Below are 19,798 nucleotides of genomic sequence, written 5' to 3' on the forward strand. Positions count from 1 at the left end.
TCTTCACAGCAAAGGGAGCCATCAACAAAGCAAAAAAACAAGCTTCCGAATGGGAGAAGATAAAACTCATATATCCGATATTGTGCATTTTAATAGTATCCAAAATATGTAAAGGACTCATAGAATTCAACAACAAAAAACCAAACAATCCAAGTTAAAAATGGGCAGAGGAGCTGAATAGACATTTTTACAAAGAAGACATACAGATGGCCAACAGGCACATGAAAAGATGCTCAACATCACTAATTATTAGGGAAATGCCAGAGTTAGCTATCGCTTCACTCCTGTTAGAATGGCTATTATCAAAAAGGTAAGAAATGACAAATGTTGATGAGGGTGTGGAGAAAAGGGAACCCTCCTGCACTGTTAGTGGGAATGTAAATTGGTGCAGCCACTATGGAAAATAGTATGGAGAGTCCTTAAAAAATTAAAAATAGGGAATTCCCTGGCGGTCCAGTGGTTAGGACTCCACGCTTTCACTGCCAAGGGCCCGGGTTCAATCCCTGGTTGGGGAACTAAGATCCCACAAGCCGCATGGCGTGGCTAAAAAATAAATAAATAAATAAATAAATAAATAAATAAATAAATAAAAATAGAACTGCCATATCATCCAGCAATTTCACTTCTGGGTATTTATCCAAAGAATACAAAAACACTAATCTGAAAAGATATATGCACTCCTATGTTCATGGCAGCACTGTTTACAATAGCCAAGACATGGAAACAACCTAAGTGCCCATCAGTGGATGAACGGATAAAGAAGTTGTGGTCCTTACATACAATGGAATACCACTCAGCCATAAAAAGATGAAATCTTGCCATTTGCAGCAACACAGGTGGACCTTGAGGGTATCCTATTAAGTCAGGCAGAGAAAGACAAATACCGTATGATTTCACTCATGTGTGGAATATAAAAAATAAAAAACAAAATGTGGACAAACCAAACAAAGCCAGGTAGATACAGGGAACAGAGTAGCGGTTACCAGAGGGGAAGGGGCAGAGGGGAGGGTGAAATGGGTAGAGGGGGTCAACTGTATGGTGATGGATAGAAACCAAACTTTTGGAGGTAAGCACACCATAGCATATACAGAAGTAGAAATGTAATGTTGTACACATGAAACTTGTATAATGTTATAAATCAGTGTTACTGCAATAGAAAAAAAAAAATTTAACGAGCAGACGGAGCTAAGAACAGCGGAAGGGGAGAAGGGTGCCCCGGGCGGAAGGCACAGCCTAAGCAAAGGCACAGAGGCTAGAAACAGGGCATCGTGTGGGGAGCTGTGAGCAGCTGAGTGTCGTCCCGGATGAAGTGGGAGAAGAGGAGGGCGATGACGGGCAGGATGCAGGTCATGGAGGGCGTGCAGGGAGCCCGACCTGTCTGGCAGTCAGGCAGGAGCTTTAAGCAGTGGAATGACATGGTCCTGTTGTCTCTCACTGCCTGTCTGGTGGAGAGTGGAGTTGGATTGGAAGGAACAGGGCCGGGGACAGGGAGCCCGGTGAGGAGGCTGGTAGAGTAATGCCCCAGGTGGGGGGCTGGGAGCAGGCCAGCGGTGGGTGCTACAGGAGGGAGGGAGAGAGTTGAAAGTATTTCCAAGGTGACATGCACATAATTAACTGACTGACTGTTTCTACCCACTGAAATAAAGGGCTCCAGCGGAGGGGCAGGTGGAAGGAGGACGTTTCCAGTGTGAAGTGTTTGCCTGATGGATACATGAGGCTGGAACTCGGGGCGGGGTCAGGCCCAAGGGGCTGCTTTGGGAGGCATCCGCTTGCAGGTGATGCTGAAAGGCTGCGAGCAGATGAAGTTGCCCTGAGAGTGGATGTGGGCGTGGAGGTTCGGGCCGAGGAGGAAAGCCTGGGGACGCTAGCACCTCGGGACAGTCAGGGAGAAGGAGCCGAGGCCGAGGGAAGAGAGGGAGGCTCAGGGACTTGAGAATTTCAGGAAGGGGCAAGATCACAAACTCACTCCTTTAGTATTTACCTTTGGCTTCTTGTAAAAAGGTCTGGAGATGTGCCCAGGAGAGACAGGCCACAGGATTGTGAGAGAAAGTTAAAATGAGCAAGGGTCCTGCCGTTCAGAGCAGAGCAGGGGGCTGGTTTGTTCTGAGTCTCCTGGCAGCCAAGACAGAAAGGCAAAGAGTGAGTTACCCAGCCCTGGTGACCTATCAGAAGAGACACCAGATTGTTTTTTGTTGTTGTTGTTTTTAAATTTCTGTTTTAATTTCTAATGTGGGAAATAGCAATAACTACAGCTCACATAAACAAAAGTTCTTTGGGGTCCTCAATAAATTTTTAATGGGATCTTGATACTAAAATGTTTAAGATCAGCTGGATGAGGTAATAAATCCCCATTAAAAAAGAGAAAGTCAAATCCCATTATCAGAAGAGAATAAGAAGGATGGATTTAAAATTGAAATGAACAAGTCAATGTTGTTAAAGGAAGAGAGAATTAAGAAAGAAAAAAAAGATAATTTTAGTAAGATTAAGAAAAAACATAATGTTTTAGGCAAAAGATCCATATGGCTATTACACTTTTAACTTCATCAAACAAGGCCAACTGTTTTCCAGAGGTCACTACCAGCTAGCAGATAGTGTAATGCCCCTGTTTCATATGCTCACTTATACTTGGTATTGTCTGACATTTTGATTTTGTGAATCTTGTATTGATAGATGTTAGCCTGCATTTCCTTGATTACTAATGTGGTTGAATAATATCTTTTCAAATGTTTGTGAAACATTGTTTCTTCTGTGGAATTCCTTTTGAACCATTGGCTGTCTTTTTCTTACTATGTATAGGAATTCTTTATATATTCTTTATATTTATTGCATGACAAATATCCTTTTCCAGTTTGGAGACCCCAGCTTCTAAGGGACTAAAGTTTATGGCACAGTTCTTTCATTAAGAGACATTCAACACGTCCTGGAAAGTGTCTAAAAGAGTGATGTTTTTCGTTTGCTTCTTGCACAGACTCTTGTTGAGAACCAAGGTGTAATGTAATGGCAGGTGATGGTTCTGGGTCTGCTTTGTTCTGCTGGGTGATTTGCAGCTCCTGGTAATCTGACTTGACCCAGATGGAGCTCAACGCACCCATGTTTTTCAGGGACAGACGCAAAGAGGAAAATATCTGAGACCCAAGTCCGTGGGCGAGACAGAGAGGCAGCACTCGGGGGCCCTTGATAATGTGCTGGCTGGCCTTATGAGCGAGGGTGTGTGGGGACTTCTTTGACACCTCCATGTGTCACACCAGTGCCACTTTCTCCTGACCGGTGACCCCCTTGCCCTGCGGGTAGCTGGGTGCACAGGTGCCTGTGCGTGGAGGTTCTTCCCAAACATTTTGAACCACCTGCGAGGGCAAAGAACTCGTTGACTCCCTATGAGATCTAGGGGTGTAACCCCGCACCTGAACTTTCTTTGAAGTTTCACGATTTAGCTTTAAAAAACTAACGAGCATTTTGCGTTCTACTCCTCAAAAGGAGTAGAAGCCCGTGCTTTGGAACACTGGTGAATGTGGGCCCTGCGTGGGGTGGCACCCAAGACTTAAAGCTCCCCGGCTGCCCACGCTGTCAGTGCCCTGGAGACCCACAGCTCCCAGAAGCCGGGTCCCAGTGGGTCTGGTGGCCAGGCCTGCATGGAGCAGTCAGGCCAGCAGAGGGCGCTCCGCCCCCACCTGGTGGAGTCTCGGGTTCTCGGGACCACTGGAGTTGGAGCCTGCGTCACTTTTGTGAAAGGATGCTCTTACCTTTCCTTGAGAGCCATTCTCAGGAAAGCTCCCGGGCCAGGCTCTGTGTTGACAACTGCAGGCCACAGTCCCCTGTCCCAGATAACTCCCCAGGGGGGGTTCCTGAAGTCCCCCAGTGCCCCAGCCACCTGCCAGCATCTGGAACCCTCACGGGCTGGGGGCTCTGAGGATGATGCAGGTTAGCCGGGGCTGCGTGCTCCAGCAGAGCTGTGCGATGGGGCTGCCAGGTGTCCCTTGTCTGAATGCATCCAGACGCCTCACAGCCCATCAGCTACACCAGTGCTTCAGTGGTGTGCTGTGTTCATGGCCCTGGCTTGGGAGAAGTGGGAATATCTGTCTTCATAATCGATGCTCCCACGGAGGAGTTGGGGAGACTGGCCACACACGCGGGGAGCGCACAGAGGAGTCTAAGACAAGGGAGGACGCTGGGCTGTCGGTGGGGCGTGGCGTGGGGTGAGTGGCTCTTCTCTGAGCGCCTGTGTTGGCTCCTACAGCCCACAGTGATGGCAACGGCCCGCTGTGCTACCGCTGCTCCCTTAACTGGAGACCTGGAGCCTCAGGGGCAGAGACCACACTGAGTGTGCTCATACAGAGTAAACGCACAGCAAGAGCTTGATAGTGAGTGGACGAGCCCTAAGCTGCGGCGGGAGTTCTGGGGAAAGATGGAGAGGCGGTAGCCGTCAGCCCTCAGCTCTGCAGGAAGCCAGGTACCCCAGGATGACTCTGACGGCCGAGGACCACCTTCCAGCGGACCCCCTGGCCTGCTTCCCCAAGGTCCCGGTGTGCCGTGGGCTCCTGGCTGGCACCGGGGCCAGAAACCAGCTTTGCAGTGTCTGGTTCTCCACCAGCTGAGCACTGTAAGGTGTGGCCTTGTCAGAGGCAGCCGCTAGTTCACGGGACAATGACCCTGCGAAACGTTGTCCCGTTGTTGCAGGAAGATGACCGAACAGGGGCCAGACCGTGAGGTCACCCTGCTAACGCACTGAAGGCCCAGAATGGAGGTATAAGTCACGGTCACCTGCAGGCCAGGCCTCTGTATCAAGTGTCTCTACCCAGACCTGTGATGGTGCCTGGAACCCACCACGATGGCATCTTTCCTTTGGGCCGCTAGGACTTTCAGGATTAGCACCCAGCGTTGACCAGGAGGCTTAGGAAGTGGAGCCTGAGGCAGGGAGCTGGGCAGAGGGTCCGGAGGGAGGCACAGCTTCCTGGGGCTGGTCCTAGGGGAGGACTCTCCGAAGGGCCCGGCGCCCTTGGGACCTCTGTTAGGGCGGGAGGAGCAGCCTCTCTCCTTTCCCTCCTCACTCAGGAAACCACGCGCTCCTCTCATTCCAGGTCTCCAGAAAGTACAGTGATATTGAGGAGTTTTACCAGAAACTCAGCAGTCGTTATCCGGCGGCCAGCCTTCCCCCCCTCCCCAGGAAGGTGCTCTTTGTGGGGGAGTGTGACATCCGGGAGAGGAGAGCCATGTTCGATGAGATCCTGCGCTGTGTCTCGAAGGATGCTGAGTTGGCAGGCAGCCCTGAGCTGCTAGAATTCTTAGGTACGGGAAGCTCTGTCCCAAATTCCTGAGGTCTCCGCTGGCCCAGAACTAGGCCTCCCTGCCCTGGCTTGGCGGGAGGGGGGTCCACAGTACCCCCTGCAGCCCAGAAGCTTCAGCCAGGCTGTGGAGGCCCATGGGCCTTACTGCCGTGCTTGGGCCTGGGTGGTGGGTGGAAGAGGCCTGGGACCCAGCCCTGGAGGACTGACCATCTGGGTGCTGGATGGGGCTCACCCAGGGCCCTTCTCCGTAGTCTGACCCCACCCACTCCCCTCCTGGCCAGCCCCCTCCAGAGCTCCCCCCACCCGTACACACGCCTCCGCCTCCCACCAGCCAGGCCTGGGGGCCTGCAAAGTCCGGAGAAGGCTGTGCTCCCACAGCCAGGCTGGTGCCCCGGCCCCTGGGGACACCTCACTCAGCTGGTGCCCCTCACCGAGAGGTTTTGGGCGTGGCTCCCGGCAGCCCTCCCACCCGGTGAGGGGAACCTCGAGCCCTCGCAGTCCAGGTCCCACGGCCCCCTGTCTTCCCGCTAGTCCTGTCTGTCGGATGGGAGTAGCCCGGCTAACAGGTGCTTGTGAGAACCACGTGTACTAACACACGCGGAGTGCCCGGAGCAGAGCTCGCCGCGCAGGAGGCGCTGTAGAAGCGATGGCTGACGGCTCACCCCCACTCACACCTACTGGACTCAGAACGCTCCAGGCGTGTCCCCGTCCTGCACCAACACCCCGGGGCAGGGGGAGCGTGGGGAGGGCTCCCATCGGGGGTGCGGGGCACTCACCCCATTTAACTCGTTTCCCAAGTACCGTGAATCTCCTAGCTTCCCAAGACAGATGGGAATTTTTCAAAAGAAAATTAACAGTAAATAAACCAATTAAAAAAAAAAACAAGGTGGGGAAATAAAAGCGGAACAGCTGAATGCACGGAAAGCCGAGCCTGGGTAAGACTGCAGCACCAGTTTTCTTCTCTCCTTTCCCACGCCCCCCACAAGGGTCTTCGGGCTGGGGTCTCTCCGGCCCTCCTGTCTACTGAGGTCACAGCCCTCCGCCCTTTGCCTCTCTCTGGGTCTGCGTTGACTGTAGGAAGGGGACTGCAGCCTATCCGTAGCTGGAAGAAACTCCCCATCTCCTGGCCCTCTCTGTTATGGGGAAGCAGGATAGGATGGTCTGACTTTCCTAGCCTCTCCATGCCTCAGTTTCCTTATCTGTAAAATGGAGGTACAGATAGGATCTCTCACGTGGGATTTTTGCAATATTTAAATGAATCCGTACCTGTAAAAATTTTTATTACATGATGCTTATTCCATGAAATTGAAGGTTCATGAGATTTTGAATGGGATTTTTGCATTTGTCCTAAATAAAATAACAAAGCATAATATAATGCAACGTAATCATTATCACTTAGTTCTACATACTATGTCAGTATGCATATTACATCCTATGTGCCAGGCACTCTGTGGCATATAGGTGGCTTCTTTACCCACAGGGTCATATACTTTTTAAGTAACTGCTTTCAAAAATATGCTATTCAGTAAACTATTTAGATAGAGATAAACAAGTAGCCTAAACCCATGCTTCTCAAACCATTGTGGGGAAGGACTAACTTTTTTATTCCCAATCTGTCACAAACAGCATTCCAAGGTACTGTGGAAGTTTCTGGATGCTTGCTCCCCCTTTCTGTAGTTACCTTGTTGTGGACACCCGCCTATGGACCACGCTTTGAGAAGTGCTTCTGTAAGCCAGTTTGTAGTGAAGCCATCACAGTTGGTTCTCGAATCTTCCATGTGCTCGCTGCGCAGCCACTGAGTTCCTAGTCTCATCACCCAGACCCTCGGAGCAGGTCTCCATCCGTGGTTGGCAGAGCTCCCCGATGGGCTCCACAACTGCAAAACGTTTCTGGAACTGTTCTGTGGGAACCCACATACACTGGCTGGCTTCTGCCATCAGCCCATGGACTGTAGTCTGTCGTCCCAACAGGCCCTGGGCTGCAGAGCTTCAGGAACTGCTCCCTCTGTCTTCTGAGGCTCCCGCTTGTAACTGCTCCACCCCAGGCTTTGCCACCCCCATCCAGACCCACCATCCTGGTCCCAGGATGCTGCAGGAAGCCCCCAGCCTCGGGTGCTGGCACAGGAGCTTGCGTGCCGGGAAGTGCCTCCTCGCGTCCCCCCGGTGGTGGGTGTCAGGCGCCCTCTCTGTCTCCCTCCACAGGTACCAGATCCCCCGGGGCTGCGGATCTCAGCAGCAGAGATTTCTCTGTCCTGGACACAGACAGCCAAGCAGGGGACGACGGGGATGCTTTCGACTTCTTCCAGCAGCAGGACCGAGTGGAGGGTGAGGGTCTCCCCACGCTGGACCAGAAGGGCCAGGATGCAGGGAAGTCCTCAGAGGAGGAGGAGGAGGAGGAGGAGGCCCTGGACCCTCTGGGCATCATGCGGTACGTCTCCCCTTCTGGGTGGGGCCCCTGCCTGGCTTTCTCCAGGTTCCTCCCTCCCTCCTGGGAGTCTGAGAAAACCGGTATCCCTGGGTTATTGCCCCTAGGGGCCTGGTACTCAGGGAACTGGCTCTCTGCTCGTCCCAACATCACCTGGGTCTTTGGGGCTCAGCCCAGGTATCTCCTGCCCCTCCCTGCCCACAGGGTGGCCCCCCCGCCCCCCAGTTCTGCACTGAGACCAGGCAGGGCTGCCCCCACCCCTGACAGTTCAGCAGCCCAGGAGGCCTGGGTTCTCAGTCCAGCTCGTCGCTGACAGCCTGTGACTTGTGATGCGTGACTGGAGCTCCCTGGGCCGTGTCCCGCTGCCCTGGGGACAGGGCTGTGTACCTTGGCCCTGCCTCCCCAAGATGGTTGTAAGGCTGGGGTGACTGGTGACCCATAGCTGCTGATGGAAGGAGGTAGAGTGAGCCCCAGGGTAGACTGTGTGCCCTTTACACGCACACACTTGCACATACACATGCACGTACACTCGCGCACACGTGCACACACACGTACACTGGAGAAGAAGAGGCAACTAGCTGTGGTCTTGATGGCCCCTTGGTGTCCTGATTCTGTCACCTTCCTGTTCCTTCTCCTTTCCTGTCCCTCTGCCTGCCTTTAGCCGATCAGTGAGCTGCTCCTGAGCCCCCACTGGGGGAGCACCCTGAGCTGGGGGGAGGGGCTGCAGGCTAGATGAGACCGGAGAGCCAGACATCTGCTCCCCAGGCCCCTCCGATGGGCACAGGCGGAGGCGTTGGGCAGGACCTCCCGACCAGAAGGAGATGAGGGGGAGCCCGACAGACTCAGCCCGCCTCCCGGGACCCTCAGTTCTTGGCCCAAATGAGCAAGAAACAAGGTGGGAACTGTTGATTTTGAGCACCTAATACGCGCCCGGCATTGTACTTTGCACTTTGTCTACTGTGTCTCGTTGACAGCCTGCCCCGCAAACAGCTGTTACTAGGCCATTTGACAGATTAAAGAAACTGACGTCTGCAGAGGCCAGGTGCCTTGCCCGAGGTCAGACGGCTTGGTGGATAATGGTACTGGGATTCAAACCGAGCTCAGGGTCCTGTCCTGGACTGCGGAGCCAGACTCCCTGGACCAGAATCCCGGCAATTTACCCCTTTCCTTCAGTTTTCTGCAAGGAAAGCAGGATAACGATAGCACCCATCTTTTGCGGCTCTCATGAAAATTAAGTGAGTTAGACGTCACGGCCCCATCTTTCTGCCCCACGACCTCTGCAGAGGTGGACAGACCACAGACCCAGAGTGACATTCTCTCTGCCTGTCTCGCAGGTCCGGTTCCAGAAAGAAATTAGAGCCAAAGAGAAATCAGGCAGGGACAAGTTCAACTTAAACAGTATGAAAAATACAGTCCAGAAAGCACTGCCCACCACCCGCAGGCCTTCCTCTCCTAGCAGGGTGTGTGAGGGTGGGCACGTGAGGACATGTGGCTGCAGGGTCGCCGTGAGACCAGCCTGGAGGGGACGAGGAGTCAGACTCGGGAAAGATCCCAGGCACTCGGGGAGACGGGGGCTGGAGACGGGGGCCGGAGCCGGAGGTCCTGCAGCTCCTTGGTGCCAGGTGTCAGGCCCTTCCAGCACCTCCCACCCCCATTGGCCTTGTCCTAGGAGGGGGTCAGCGGCCTGTAGGAGTGACAGCGAGGTTATGTCGGGAGAAGTTCGTAATAGCGGCTCCTCATCAGCCTTGTGCGACCCGAGGGCCTTGTTGGGCTGTATTTGTTTGAACTCAGCCTCTCTGTTGTTCTGAGTAACTACATGTTACTTGCTGCCAGACTGCTATGGGCTTGCGTGGTTTGTGCCAGCCTTTGGCTAAAGGACGTGCTTAGCAAAGCAGCTCCTTTTTTGGGTAGGAAAACGCTCTTTGGGGTTGGCAAGGGCCGCCTTTAATTCCCTGCTTACTCCAGTAGCAGATGGTTGGGTGAGGTGCTGGCTGTCTGGGGACCCCCTGCGCCCCAGCGCCATCCCCAGCTCTGCACTCGGGGTCCTCCTTTCTGAATCCGAGGAGAGCTGAGCACCTAAAAGGGATCCCGGAGGCTTTTGACCTCCTGCCAGTCTTTCTTTTAATACCAATGTGACAATAGTCAGTGCTGTTGTCGCCACTGGGAATAATAACAACTAACAGTTTTTGAGAGTTTATTAAATGCCAGGAACTGATTAGCATTTACATGAAGAGATATTTTCTATTCTATTTCTTTTTTTTTTTTAAAGGTCATGACTCAACCAAATTGCTTTCCGGATCCACTGTGGGTCTGGTTTGGGAAATGGTGCCCTAGGAAGCGGGTTCTGGCATCGGGCTCGTTCTGTGTGTGAGGAAGCTGACTTTTGGAGTCAAGTAGCTCATCCAGATTCATCCAGCCCCAAATGGCAGAGTCAGGACTTGGTGTCACCTCCCTGCCCTGTCCCTGGATTCCAGTCTCCCAGCAGATTGGGAGGCAGGCAGGGCCCTAGGATTATCCCCCCTTCAGAGATGGGAAAATTGAGGACAGAGTTGCGCGGGGACCTGGCCAGTGCCTTGTGTGTGGCAAGGCCCTGCCTTGAAGCGAGGGTGTCCCCTTGGCCTCTCCTGGGACACCCAGCTGGGCCTGTTGACTTCTTTGTACAAGGCTGCCGACCTGACCCTCTGGTGAGGAACATTCTGTTCTTTGCAGGAGACTAATGCTTGGTGCACATATTTCTTCATCCTGTGCCCTCAGTTCCTCTGCGGCTGCGGCTGCGGCTGCGGCATCCTTGCTCTCCCAGCCCCCCACCTCCCGAGCGCCCATCTGGGCCGGATGCCGGCCCTCCCCAAGCGGCCACGTTTCCAGGCGACAGGCACTGGCCCTTCCTGCCGTGGCCGCGCCGGGGCGCTGTTTCTCCACTGTGGGGTTGCTGGGCGGGTGGGGGCCACGGCACAAAGCCTGGCTTTCCTTTGTCTGTAAAACCTGGTTTTGATTAGGGAAGGACGCACTGCTGCACCCTTAGAAAGTACCTCAAGATAGACAAAGCCCTCACCGCCTCCCAATCCCACGCTGCCGCGCTCCTCTTTTCGGGATTTTTGTGTGTCCCTGTCCCGGCCCGGTCCATGTAACCGCAGACATAGTACACATGGCTTTCTACACTCTGCGTTTTCACTTAATGTCCTCACGATCGGTTTCCATGTGGAACACAGTTTTCATGTTTAACTTTCTATTTTAGAGACTTCACAGTCCTGAGAAAGGTGAAGTTCTCCCATAATAGTTCTGCCTTCTGCTGGAAATACTCTGCGAGGAACATTTTAAATTGCAACTCAAATAATGTATGATTAGTATAGAAATATTGAAAACACCGTTAAAAGCCCTTTCATCATGAAAGGTATACACTTTTGGATATTCATGTTTTATTACCAAAATGGAACCGTGTTATGTGCGCCACTCCATAATTTGCTTTTTTTCAGCTTACGTACTGGGTCTTTCCGGATCAGTAGATAGACTTGTACATTCTTAACTTGGTGCTAGTGCCTCAGGCTGGTGTGCTGTAAATGGCATTCCCAGGCCCCTGCTGGGGGACACTGTGGTGTTTTCCATAGGTTTTTGCTATTACAGGCAATGAAAGAACTTGTTCATGTACGGAGTGTTTATTCTATTGAGCTTTCCCCCCAGTTACCTGACCCAGAGCAAGGTCCTGAAAGCTTCTGCTGGGGGTCTTGGTTGTGCCTCTCCAGTGAAGGGGTCTTGAAGGACTTAATTCCCCTATGTTGGGAAGTCCTCCCTGCTTTTCCAAACCCTGCCCATCCACAAGGCCCGCTGCCCCCTCCTCTTCCCCCAGTGTCCAGGGAGCGCCCCAACCTCCAGGCCCCAGGTCCCTGAGGACCCTCAGCTTCCCGAGGGACAGGCTCGTTCCTGCATGAACACGCTTTCCTGTAAGACTGGGCTTCCTGCTGTCTGCTCATAGGAGGGGAAGCCAGCACCCAGGGCCCTGTGCCGTGGCCTCAAGTGGTGGAGCTGGACGTTTCTTTGGAACGTGAATCATGTGTTTTGTCATAAATATTTATACAAATTTTGCTTTATCTTTCATAAAATAACCGTATGTGTTTTAGTATAAAAATATCTTGCTTCCTCTATTTGGATGTAACTGCTACTCTGGGATGATTCTGTGGTTCTGAAGACTTCCGGCACGCTGCCAGTTTCCCCCAGATCTACTAACCCAAGATTTACTTATTTTCCCCCCAGCTTTATTGAGATAAAATTGACATGTGACACTGTGTAAGGTTAAGGTGCACAATGTGATGATGCGATACACCTACGTAGTGTGAAATGATTACCACAATAAGGTCAGCCATCGCCTCACCACCATTTCCAAGATAGAGAAGCGAGGCGACCCCCAGGAACAGGAGCTCTGCGGGGACAGCCTGGCCTCACCCCACCTCGCGAGGGGCCCCAGGAGCTGCTTCTCCTCGGACGCCTCTTGCTAAGTATCCTGGCTGTCCCTCTTGGACTCAGGGCCCCTTTAGTGTTCCAGCCCCCGCCTAGGATAGCAGAGCCCGGCCGGGAATTCTGCACCACCTGGAGCTGGTTAGAAATGCAGATTCTACCTCAGGCCCCCTCGAACCTGGGTGGGGCCCAAGAACCTGTGTTTTAACGAGCTCTTGGCGCGCTCCACAGGCAAATTCATGTTTGAGGAGCCCCCAAAATCGAGCTCCACAGAAGTCTTGGAGAAGCAGGAGGGCAGTAATGCAGAGAGCAGGTCCACCAGCCGCCAGGCTCTGCCGCTCGCAGGGGTTCCAGTAGGCGGGCTCAGGGGGGCCTTTCCTGTTACTCTCAGCCCCCGGCCCACCACTGTCTCTCGGGTCTCCCTCTCTCGTCTCCTGCTGGAGGGCCGTTCTTCCTGATCGCTCTAGGGGCTGTGAGCCAGGGCTGGCGGCCTCGCGCTGTACCTCCACGCACAGCACTTAGCCTCGGCCCGTCCTGGGTCCAAACAAGGAGCATGCAAGGGGCACGGTGGGCCCCCTCGTCTCACCCTAGAGCTGTCACGGTGATTGCAGCATCCGCTGCCGTTGGGGGTGACCACAGCAGCCCCCCACAGGCATGGGTTTCCCCATCCACGGCAGTGCCCAGAGTCTGTCCTGAGTGAATAGAACTGTCGGGGACGAACACATGGAACAGTGCCTTCCACTTTTCTAATTGAGTAGCAAGACACTTTGGTTCTGGAGAAATCTCATACAGGACCCTGTTATATAAAACAGACAGAAGTAAAATTGGCCCGGTTGGGACAGGAGTGGGGACTGGATCTCTGCCCCTCAGCCTCAGCCCACCTCTGTGGCAGCCCTGGGCAGCTTTGCAGAAGGTCAGGGCGCCTGAGCGTGGTTTGAAAGCCACTGGATGGAAAAGCAGGAAAACCTAAGATGTGTGGTCACCCCAGAGCAGGTTTAGCGGCTGACTGTCCCAAGTTCAAGTCCCAGCTCTGCCACTTAGCAGCTGGTGGGCCCTGGGTGGATGGCTGAACTTCTCAAAAGCCACAGTTTCTCTCTTTGTAAATTAAAGTCCAGGCCCAGTGATTGTAAGGGTAAAATGGGATGAAGTACAGGAAATTTCCTTTGTATGATACTATCACTATTTCAGGTTTACTTTGCTCTGAAAAAGCCTTTGGGTGTTTAAAGTACACAATTGAAATGGAAAAGGCAGCTTTTCCATTTCCTGTTGTCATGCAAATATCAGCATCGTGTGTTGTGCACACAAAGGCCTTTACCTCACCTCCAGCGTCTTTGTGGTTATAATTGAGGAGCCTTTCCAAGATCACACAGTCTGGGGCGTGGTCCAAGCAGGAGCTGTGTCCTCTTGACTACTGGCCCGGGACTTACCCCATCACCCCCAGACCGAGACCCCACCTGTGCCGGGTGCCCACTTCACAGCCCCGGTCCATTTGCTCTCCATGGCGGGTGATGTAGGGGATGGGTGTTTTCCACTGCAAGGACCGCCAGCGTCTACTGGTCATGTCAGTGTTTGGAGTATCGTTGGGGGTATTGGAATAAACGAAGACCACCCAGATGAGAACACGCAAAGGCCACTTATTCAGAGCAGGCCGTAGCAGGGGGGCTCAGCCACCATCACCAGCGTTTGGGCAGAGACTCACAGGCAGGCGGGGAGCGGGAAAGATTTCTGGTGGCAAAAGGGGAAGGCTCGGGTCTGCCTGACTGGAGACTATTGGCACACGAAAGCCAGAGGCCTAACCAGAAGTGGGGCGGCCTGCAGCCTGTGTGTTTGGTTGGGGGAGCATGTTTGCCTCTGTCGCTGGGCCTAATAAGTGGGAAGCAAGGTAAAGACTAGGGAAGCTGGCAGTTACCGATCAAGGCCTGGCCACTGGGGCCATAGCTGCAGAGACTGCGGTGCGGCTTCCTGGGCCGGTGGCTGCAGGTTGTGGGTTCTGTTTATATCTGGCCTGGCGGTTGCCTGTTTGTTCATACAGTCTGTCGGGGCTGCTGTGGGTGTGATCAGGGTTGGGAGCTTTGCTTTCAAGCCACGGGTGGCAGAGCCCCTTCAGCCGGGCTGCCCTGGTTTCTTGGTGCTGCTGCCGTGGTAGGTGAGGGGCAGCGTTTGGCCACCCCCGTGCAGAGAAGGAGAAATGTCATCCCCCACAAGGTGAGAAGAGAGAGAGGTCCCTGAGGTCCTGGTCCCTCGGGGTGGGTGGGTGGGGGGGCTCAGCGGCCTGGAGAGTCAGGCTGGGGCTGTCAAGAGTGTGACTCTGGGAAAGCGGCAAATGATGGGCATCCAAGGCAGCTACCTGGACTGGCCAGTTTACTGTTTACAGCCCAGAACGAAGTCAGTTGGATCGAAACACAATGTGAGCTAGACATCCTCAAGCAGCACCTGTGATCACAGGCCTCTGCTTTGCCCACCTCAGCAGCATACGGGCTCCACTTTGCAGCTTCCAGATCATTCCTTATTCCCACTGAACAGATAAGGAGACACTCAGAGAGTGAAATGACTGGCCTGGGGTCGTACACAGGTTCTCCTACATCCCCCTCCAGGGGGTCCTCCCTGAGACCGGTCAGAATCCCCCCATCCCTGGCCCTGCGGGCTGTGGCCCGACGTCCCCTCAGACCCTCCCCCTCCTCCCTCCATGCACCTGCCGTCCAGTTGTTGGGCGCTTGAACATACCAAGCCCTTCCCACCTCAGTGTTTTCACAGGGGTCTTCTCTCTGCCTGGAGCACAGCTTTCCCAACCCTGCTCATCCTTCCTCCGATGCTTCCCTGAATCCCCTGGCCCAGCGAGGCTGGTGTGGGCCCACAGGGTGAGTGCCTCTCCTCCGTGATTTGCGTGACTCTTGTGATCGGGTCACGGTGGAAGCCCGTTGCCTAGTGCTGCTGCAAATCACATTGTCCTGGAATGAATGTCACAAGTTCATTTATTGGCACTCTGAGAATTTTTGCTAATGGAAAAAAAAAAAGTGAATTTAAGATTAAAAAATGAAAAGTGCTTTATTTTGAAGCAGGAACATTACATGTTTGGAAAAGAGTTGATTTCCCTGTCTGGTTTAGTATCACCCTGGCTTTGAAGGTAACAGTCATGTTGTCTGTGAGTCTTGGCTTCAGAAGGATCCACCGTCTTCTGGTTAGTCTAGGAGATGCCTCTGCAGCTCAAGTGCACTCAGGACCTGGGCCCTTGGTCCCCATCGGGGACCTGTCACAGGGGCAGGTGCATCTGGGAACACTGACACAAGCCCCCTGGGTGGCCGGAGGGGAGGACGTTCTCGTGTCAATCCCTGTCACCAGAGCCGCCTGAGCCCCGTGGAGCAGGGCCACTCCTTGGCCTATCAGAGCTGTCAGCTGTGGCACCTGCCGCCTCTCACTCATGCGCGCTCCCCGCCCGCCTGCACAATGTGGCCTGGCCCGGACATCTGTCTTCTATCAGGCACACACAGCAGGAAAGCTGGCGTCTGTGCGTGCACACGCGTGTGTACTGCAGGAGCACGGTTCCATGTGCCTGTGCCCGTCCAGGGACCTCCCCCCACTGCCCCCCCACCCCCGTGACCTCCTGTAACCCGTGCTGTGCGGGAACCCACACAAGGTCGGGAGCTGCAGTTCCGTCCGTTGCAGACCCCACTGTTTGATGCTCAGTTGCCCCATCCCTGGTGACAGGAGTCTGATCGTACCAGCCTTCCTTTGGAGGAGGGAGAAGGGGGGCATCCTTTATGGCTCCGTGCAGAAGGTGTGCTGGTGGCGGGCACAGCCGAGCTGGGTGGTGTGTCCTGCGGGCAGCTGGGTGGGTGCGGGTGGAAAGGAGCTGAGGGGGGACAGAGGGGGCGCCAGGACCGTAGCCGTGTGTGCAGTCTGAGTCCACGTTCACGCGACGTGTGAGGGAGGGGAGGGAACGGGCTTGGAGTCTGAGTGACTCACCTGACATTGAAATGCCTGTCCTGTCCCTGAGTCAGAATCTGGCACCATCCTAAACTTGTCCCTTCTGCCCACGGGTCACTTCAGCAGTCCACGTTTATCAGCACTTTGACTTCTGACGGCCTCCCTGCTCTCATTTTCCCTAGTCCGGGCCCTGGTCGCTCCTCCATGGCCCAGGAGCAAAGCTTCCACGGGGCACTGGGTTCCCGGTGGTGCCCAGTCCCGCAGCCCCTCACAGATTGAGGGTCTGTCTGCCTGTGTCAGTCTTCTGCCCTAAGCCCCCCAGGTCACTGCCCACCTCTACGCCACCTCCCCTAGGAAGCCCTCGGGCTGGGTTGGCTCCTTCCTCTGGGCTCCGGCTATCACGGAATGATTGCCCTGTGTGGTGATGACGGGTGTATGTCTGTGACCCTGCTCGGCTGTGAGCTTCTGGGGACAGTGCCAGGTCTTCCTCACCTCTGTGCCCTCATCACCCAGCACAGGTTCTTGCCCGTGGGAGGTACTTCCCAAGCGCTGGGTCATAGAAGTCACTCCGAGTGAAAGGATGAGCTTTTCTTACGGGAGGGCCGAGGGGCTGCTGGAGAGACCAGCTCGGGTGCCTGCGAGATCCCTGGAGGAGGAGCCATGGGGTGGAAGGCCTCTGTCTGAGACAATGCTGGCCGCCCCTCTCTCTTCACTCCCTTTCCCCCCTCCCTGGGGGGAGGAGGTAGAAATAAGTCTGGATTAGAGATGTACTGTCACCCTGTTCGTCCATCTATCCGTTCGTCTGTCTGTCCATCCTTCCGCCACCCCTCCATCCATCTGTTCTTTCGTCTAATATTTATTGAGCGTCTGCTCTGGACCAGGCACACTACTGAGTCCCCAGAGACAGAATTTGGGGCTAACCAGGACAGGACCCTGGGGCTTTCAGCCGTCAAAGCTCCATGTTTCTTCTTGTTCTTTGTCTCCCCTGGAGACGGGTCGGGGGTAGTCGGGGAGACAGGGGATGGCCCGGGAGGAACGGGGTGGGGTTCAGATGGTGCCTGACTGAGCAGCCCCATGTGCTGTAGAGTCGCTTTATTTCAGTTCAAGACACAGAAGATAACAAATGTCTCCAGGGAGAAAAACAGGAACATTCATCCGATTTGAGAGGAAAACTCACATAGCAGGAAAGCCAGGCCTAATTTGTGCTCTCCGAACCAGAAGTAGGTGCAAGAAGGGAAATCATTGAAATCTCTGCCTGGCTTCTCCAGAGATAATTAATCACGTCTGTCCATTCACTTCCTTTGTTCTTCAGACCCTCCCTTCTCTCTGTGCTCCCTCTGATTTCTGGTCGGTGGGAAGCCCCCAGCCTCTGCCCCAGGGGGCCAGTCTGCTGGGGAGGATGTGTGCGTGCCTTCCCCACGGGCGGTTTCAGAGCTGCCGGTTCTGGTTCCGAGCTGGGTGGACCTGCGGACGTGGGCTGTGAGCTCCCTGCTGGGGGCTCCCCGCCCTTCACTGCTGCAGCCCCTGCTGGGTGCAGGAGCAGAGCCAAGCAAAGGGCGGCTGCGACGGGTAATTGAGGGACAGCCGTGGGACAGAGCCCGCAGGCCCCCGGCTGGTCCGGTGGCTCCCGAACATGGCTGGTCATCAGAGTCCACAGGGACACAAGCAGCTCCCGGGGCCTGCCGCTGGGGTTCTCATTCAGCGGGTCTCGGCTGGCTATGGCCGTCTCCAGCTGGCCTGCCCCGAAGGCCAGGGCCTCGTCGGTACCCACTTACTAGGGGTCATTAGAGTGGCACCAGCTCTGCCTGGTCTGTGAAGCAGAAGGGGAAGACATCCCAGGAAGAGCAGGACACTCTGACTCCTTAAGATGTGTGAGGAAGCACAGATGAAGTTTCTGGAGAAGCCCAGGCTCCCTTCACCTTGCCCAGCACCACAGGCAGGGCCTGGGGATGGCACCACAGCAGAGGTGTGGCCCTGGTGGCCTGTGGCCTGAGCCCATCTGGCTTGTGCCCAAGATGGACAAAAGTGCAGGGACTGGGGTGTGGCCATTGAGTCCCTGGCCCTGCCTGCCGTATGGCCTTGAGCAGACACCCAGCTTCTTGAACCACCATTTCCCTGTCTCCTGAAAGAGATCTTCCCGCTGGGGCCTCCGCCCTGAGCGCCGAGGAGTGTTGGTCCCGCGGCCTTCCAGCAGGTGCAGCCTCACCTTTCCTAGCGTCTCGCCACCTCCACTGGGAGGCTGAAATTCTAGCAGACATCTAAATCCAGACCGTGGGAATGGCCACCTCTGAGCGCCCTGCCCTCCTACACCCAGGGCTGCCCTGCTGCTATTTTTATCTGCTGCTGGTTAATCTGTGTGTTGTTTACGGTGGTATCAGCGCGGTTTAACTGCATAGTATCGCCAGCATGAGCTCAGTTGGTGACTTCTGTCCAGTGGAATGGCCCTCCAGGCAGACAGGCGCACGGAAATCCCACTTCCAGTTAAAAGCTTATTTCTGTTGTTTGCAGGAACCTTAAAATGGCTAATCTAGGCACCACCAGCAGGGGTTGGATCACCTTGTTAAAATAAAACCGAGTTTGTTTATTTACTGGCGCTATAACTTCCAGTGACGTGTGTAGATCGGCAGTCTTCAGGTCCCTGAAGGCTGACATGTCCGCTGTGTAACCACCACCCGGATCAGGAAATAAAGCCCTCCCGGGGCCCAGAAGCTTCCTCGAGTCCCCTCCTGGTTTCCCGCAGCAGTGTCTGGGCCAAAGCAGGACCTTGGCCAGTCGATGAATGAGACGTAAAGGGACCCGAGGGGTGCAGAGGCGATTGGGGCTCTGAGTAGCCAGAGGGGTTTCCTGAAGGAGGTGAGGTTTGCTCAGTGGGACTGAAGTGTTTTCTGGAACGACGGAGGTTAGACCGCTCAAGGGAAGGGGGGATGTGTGTGGGGAAACAAGGGAGCATTGACCAAGGCTGCCTTCTGTTCTCCCCTGGGTCCAGGCCCTGAGGTTTGCAGGCTCATGTGCATCCATCCCTGTGTCCGAGCGGCTGTGCGGTGGCTCTCGGATCCCGGCCCCCGGGGTGCTGAGGTGGTGTGGCCTCGCAGCTCCGGAAGGAGGGCACGTCCTGTGCCCTGTGACCCGTCCTGCGGCCCTTCAGGGCTGGAGTTGTCTGCAGTCAGCTGTGTCGTGCAGACAGCCTCCTGCTCTTCCCACACATCCCGCAGTGGCCGTTCCCTGGGCGCAGGGCTGCGCTGCTTCCGTGGCAGCATGTCACCGCCTCACTGTCAACTCCTTGGAATGTTCCTTCGCGACACAAGCTCGAGCCTGCCCAGTGCCTGTGTGGGTCTGACCAGGCCACCCGGGCTGGCCGGCAGGGCTCTTTTGAGAGGTACTAACCTCGAATTCTGTCTGTGATTCCCCAGCTCCAAGAAGCCCAAGAAACGCCCGGAAGTGGCCGTGAAGCCCAAACCCTTGCCCCGTCTCTCCATCTTTGATGAGGAGGTGGACCCCGACGAGGGGCTCTTTGGCCCGGGCAGGAAGCCCTCTCCCCGGAGCCCCGCAGAGGACACACCCCCCAGGGACTGTAAGTAGAGCCCCGGGGGTGTTCCTTTCACTCTCGCTGTCTCCCGGGTGACCCAGCCAACCTCTGCGAGCGGCTTTGGTCCCACCACACATGAGCAGGACGGCTCGTGTGTTAACACGATGCACATGCAGTCAGTGGAGATTTTCT

At 55.0% G+C, this 19,798-nt stretch overlaps 1 protein-coding gene across 2 annotated transcripts in view; it reads left to right on the top strand.

Annotated features, from left to right (window-relative positions):
• Positions 1-19,798, top strand: part of HS1BP3 (HCLS1 binding protein 3) — a 36,178-nt gene that overhangs the window by 8,312 nt on the left and 8,068 nt on the right. For both annotated transcript variants that reach the window (XM_036873914.1, XM_036873915.1), the window contains exons 3-5: positions 5,076-5,283; positions 7,485-7,710; positions 19,491-19,651. In XM_036873914.1, the coding sequence (XP_036729809.1) occupies positions 5,076-5,283; positions 7,485-7,710; positions 19,491-19,651 (595 nt within the window). The remainder of the gene's footprint in view (positions 1-5,075; positions 5,284-7,484; positions 7,711-19,490; positions 19,652-19,798) is intronic.

This window comes from Balaenoptera musculus, chromosome 13, assembly GCF_009873245.2.
Source record: "Balaenoptera musculus isolate JJ_BM4_2016_0621 chromosome 13, mBalMus1.pri.v3, whole genome shotgun sequence".
NCBI classification, from domain to species: domain Eukaryota; kingdom Metazoa; phylum Chordata; class Mammalia; order Artiodactyla; family Balaenopteridae; genus Balaenoptera; species Balaenoptera musculus.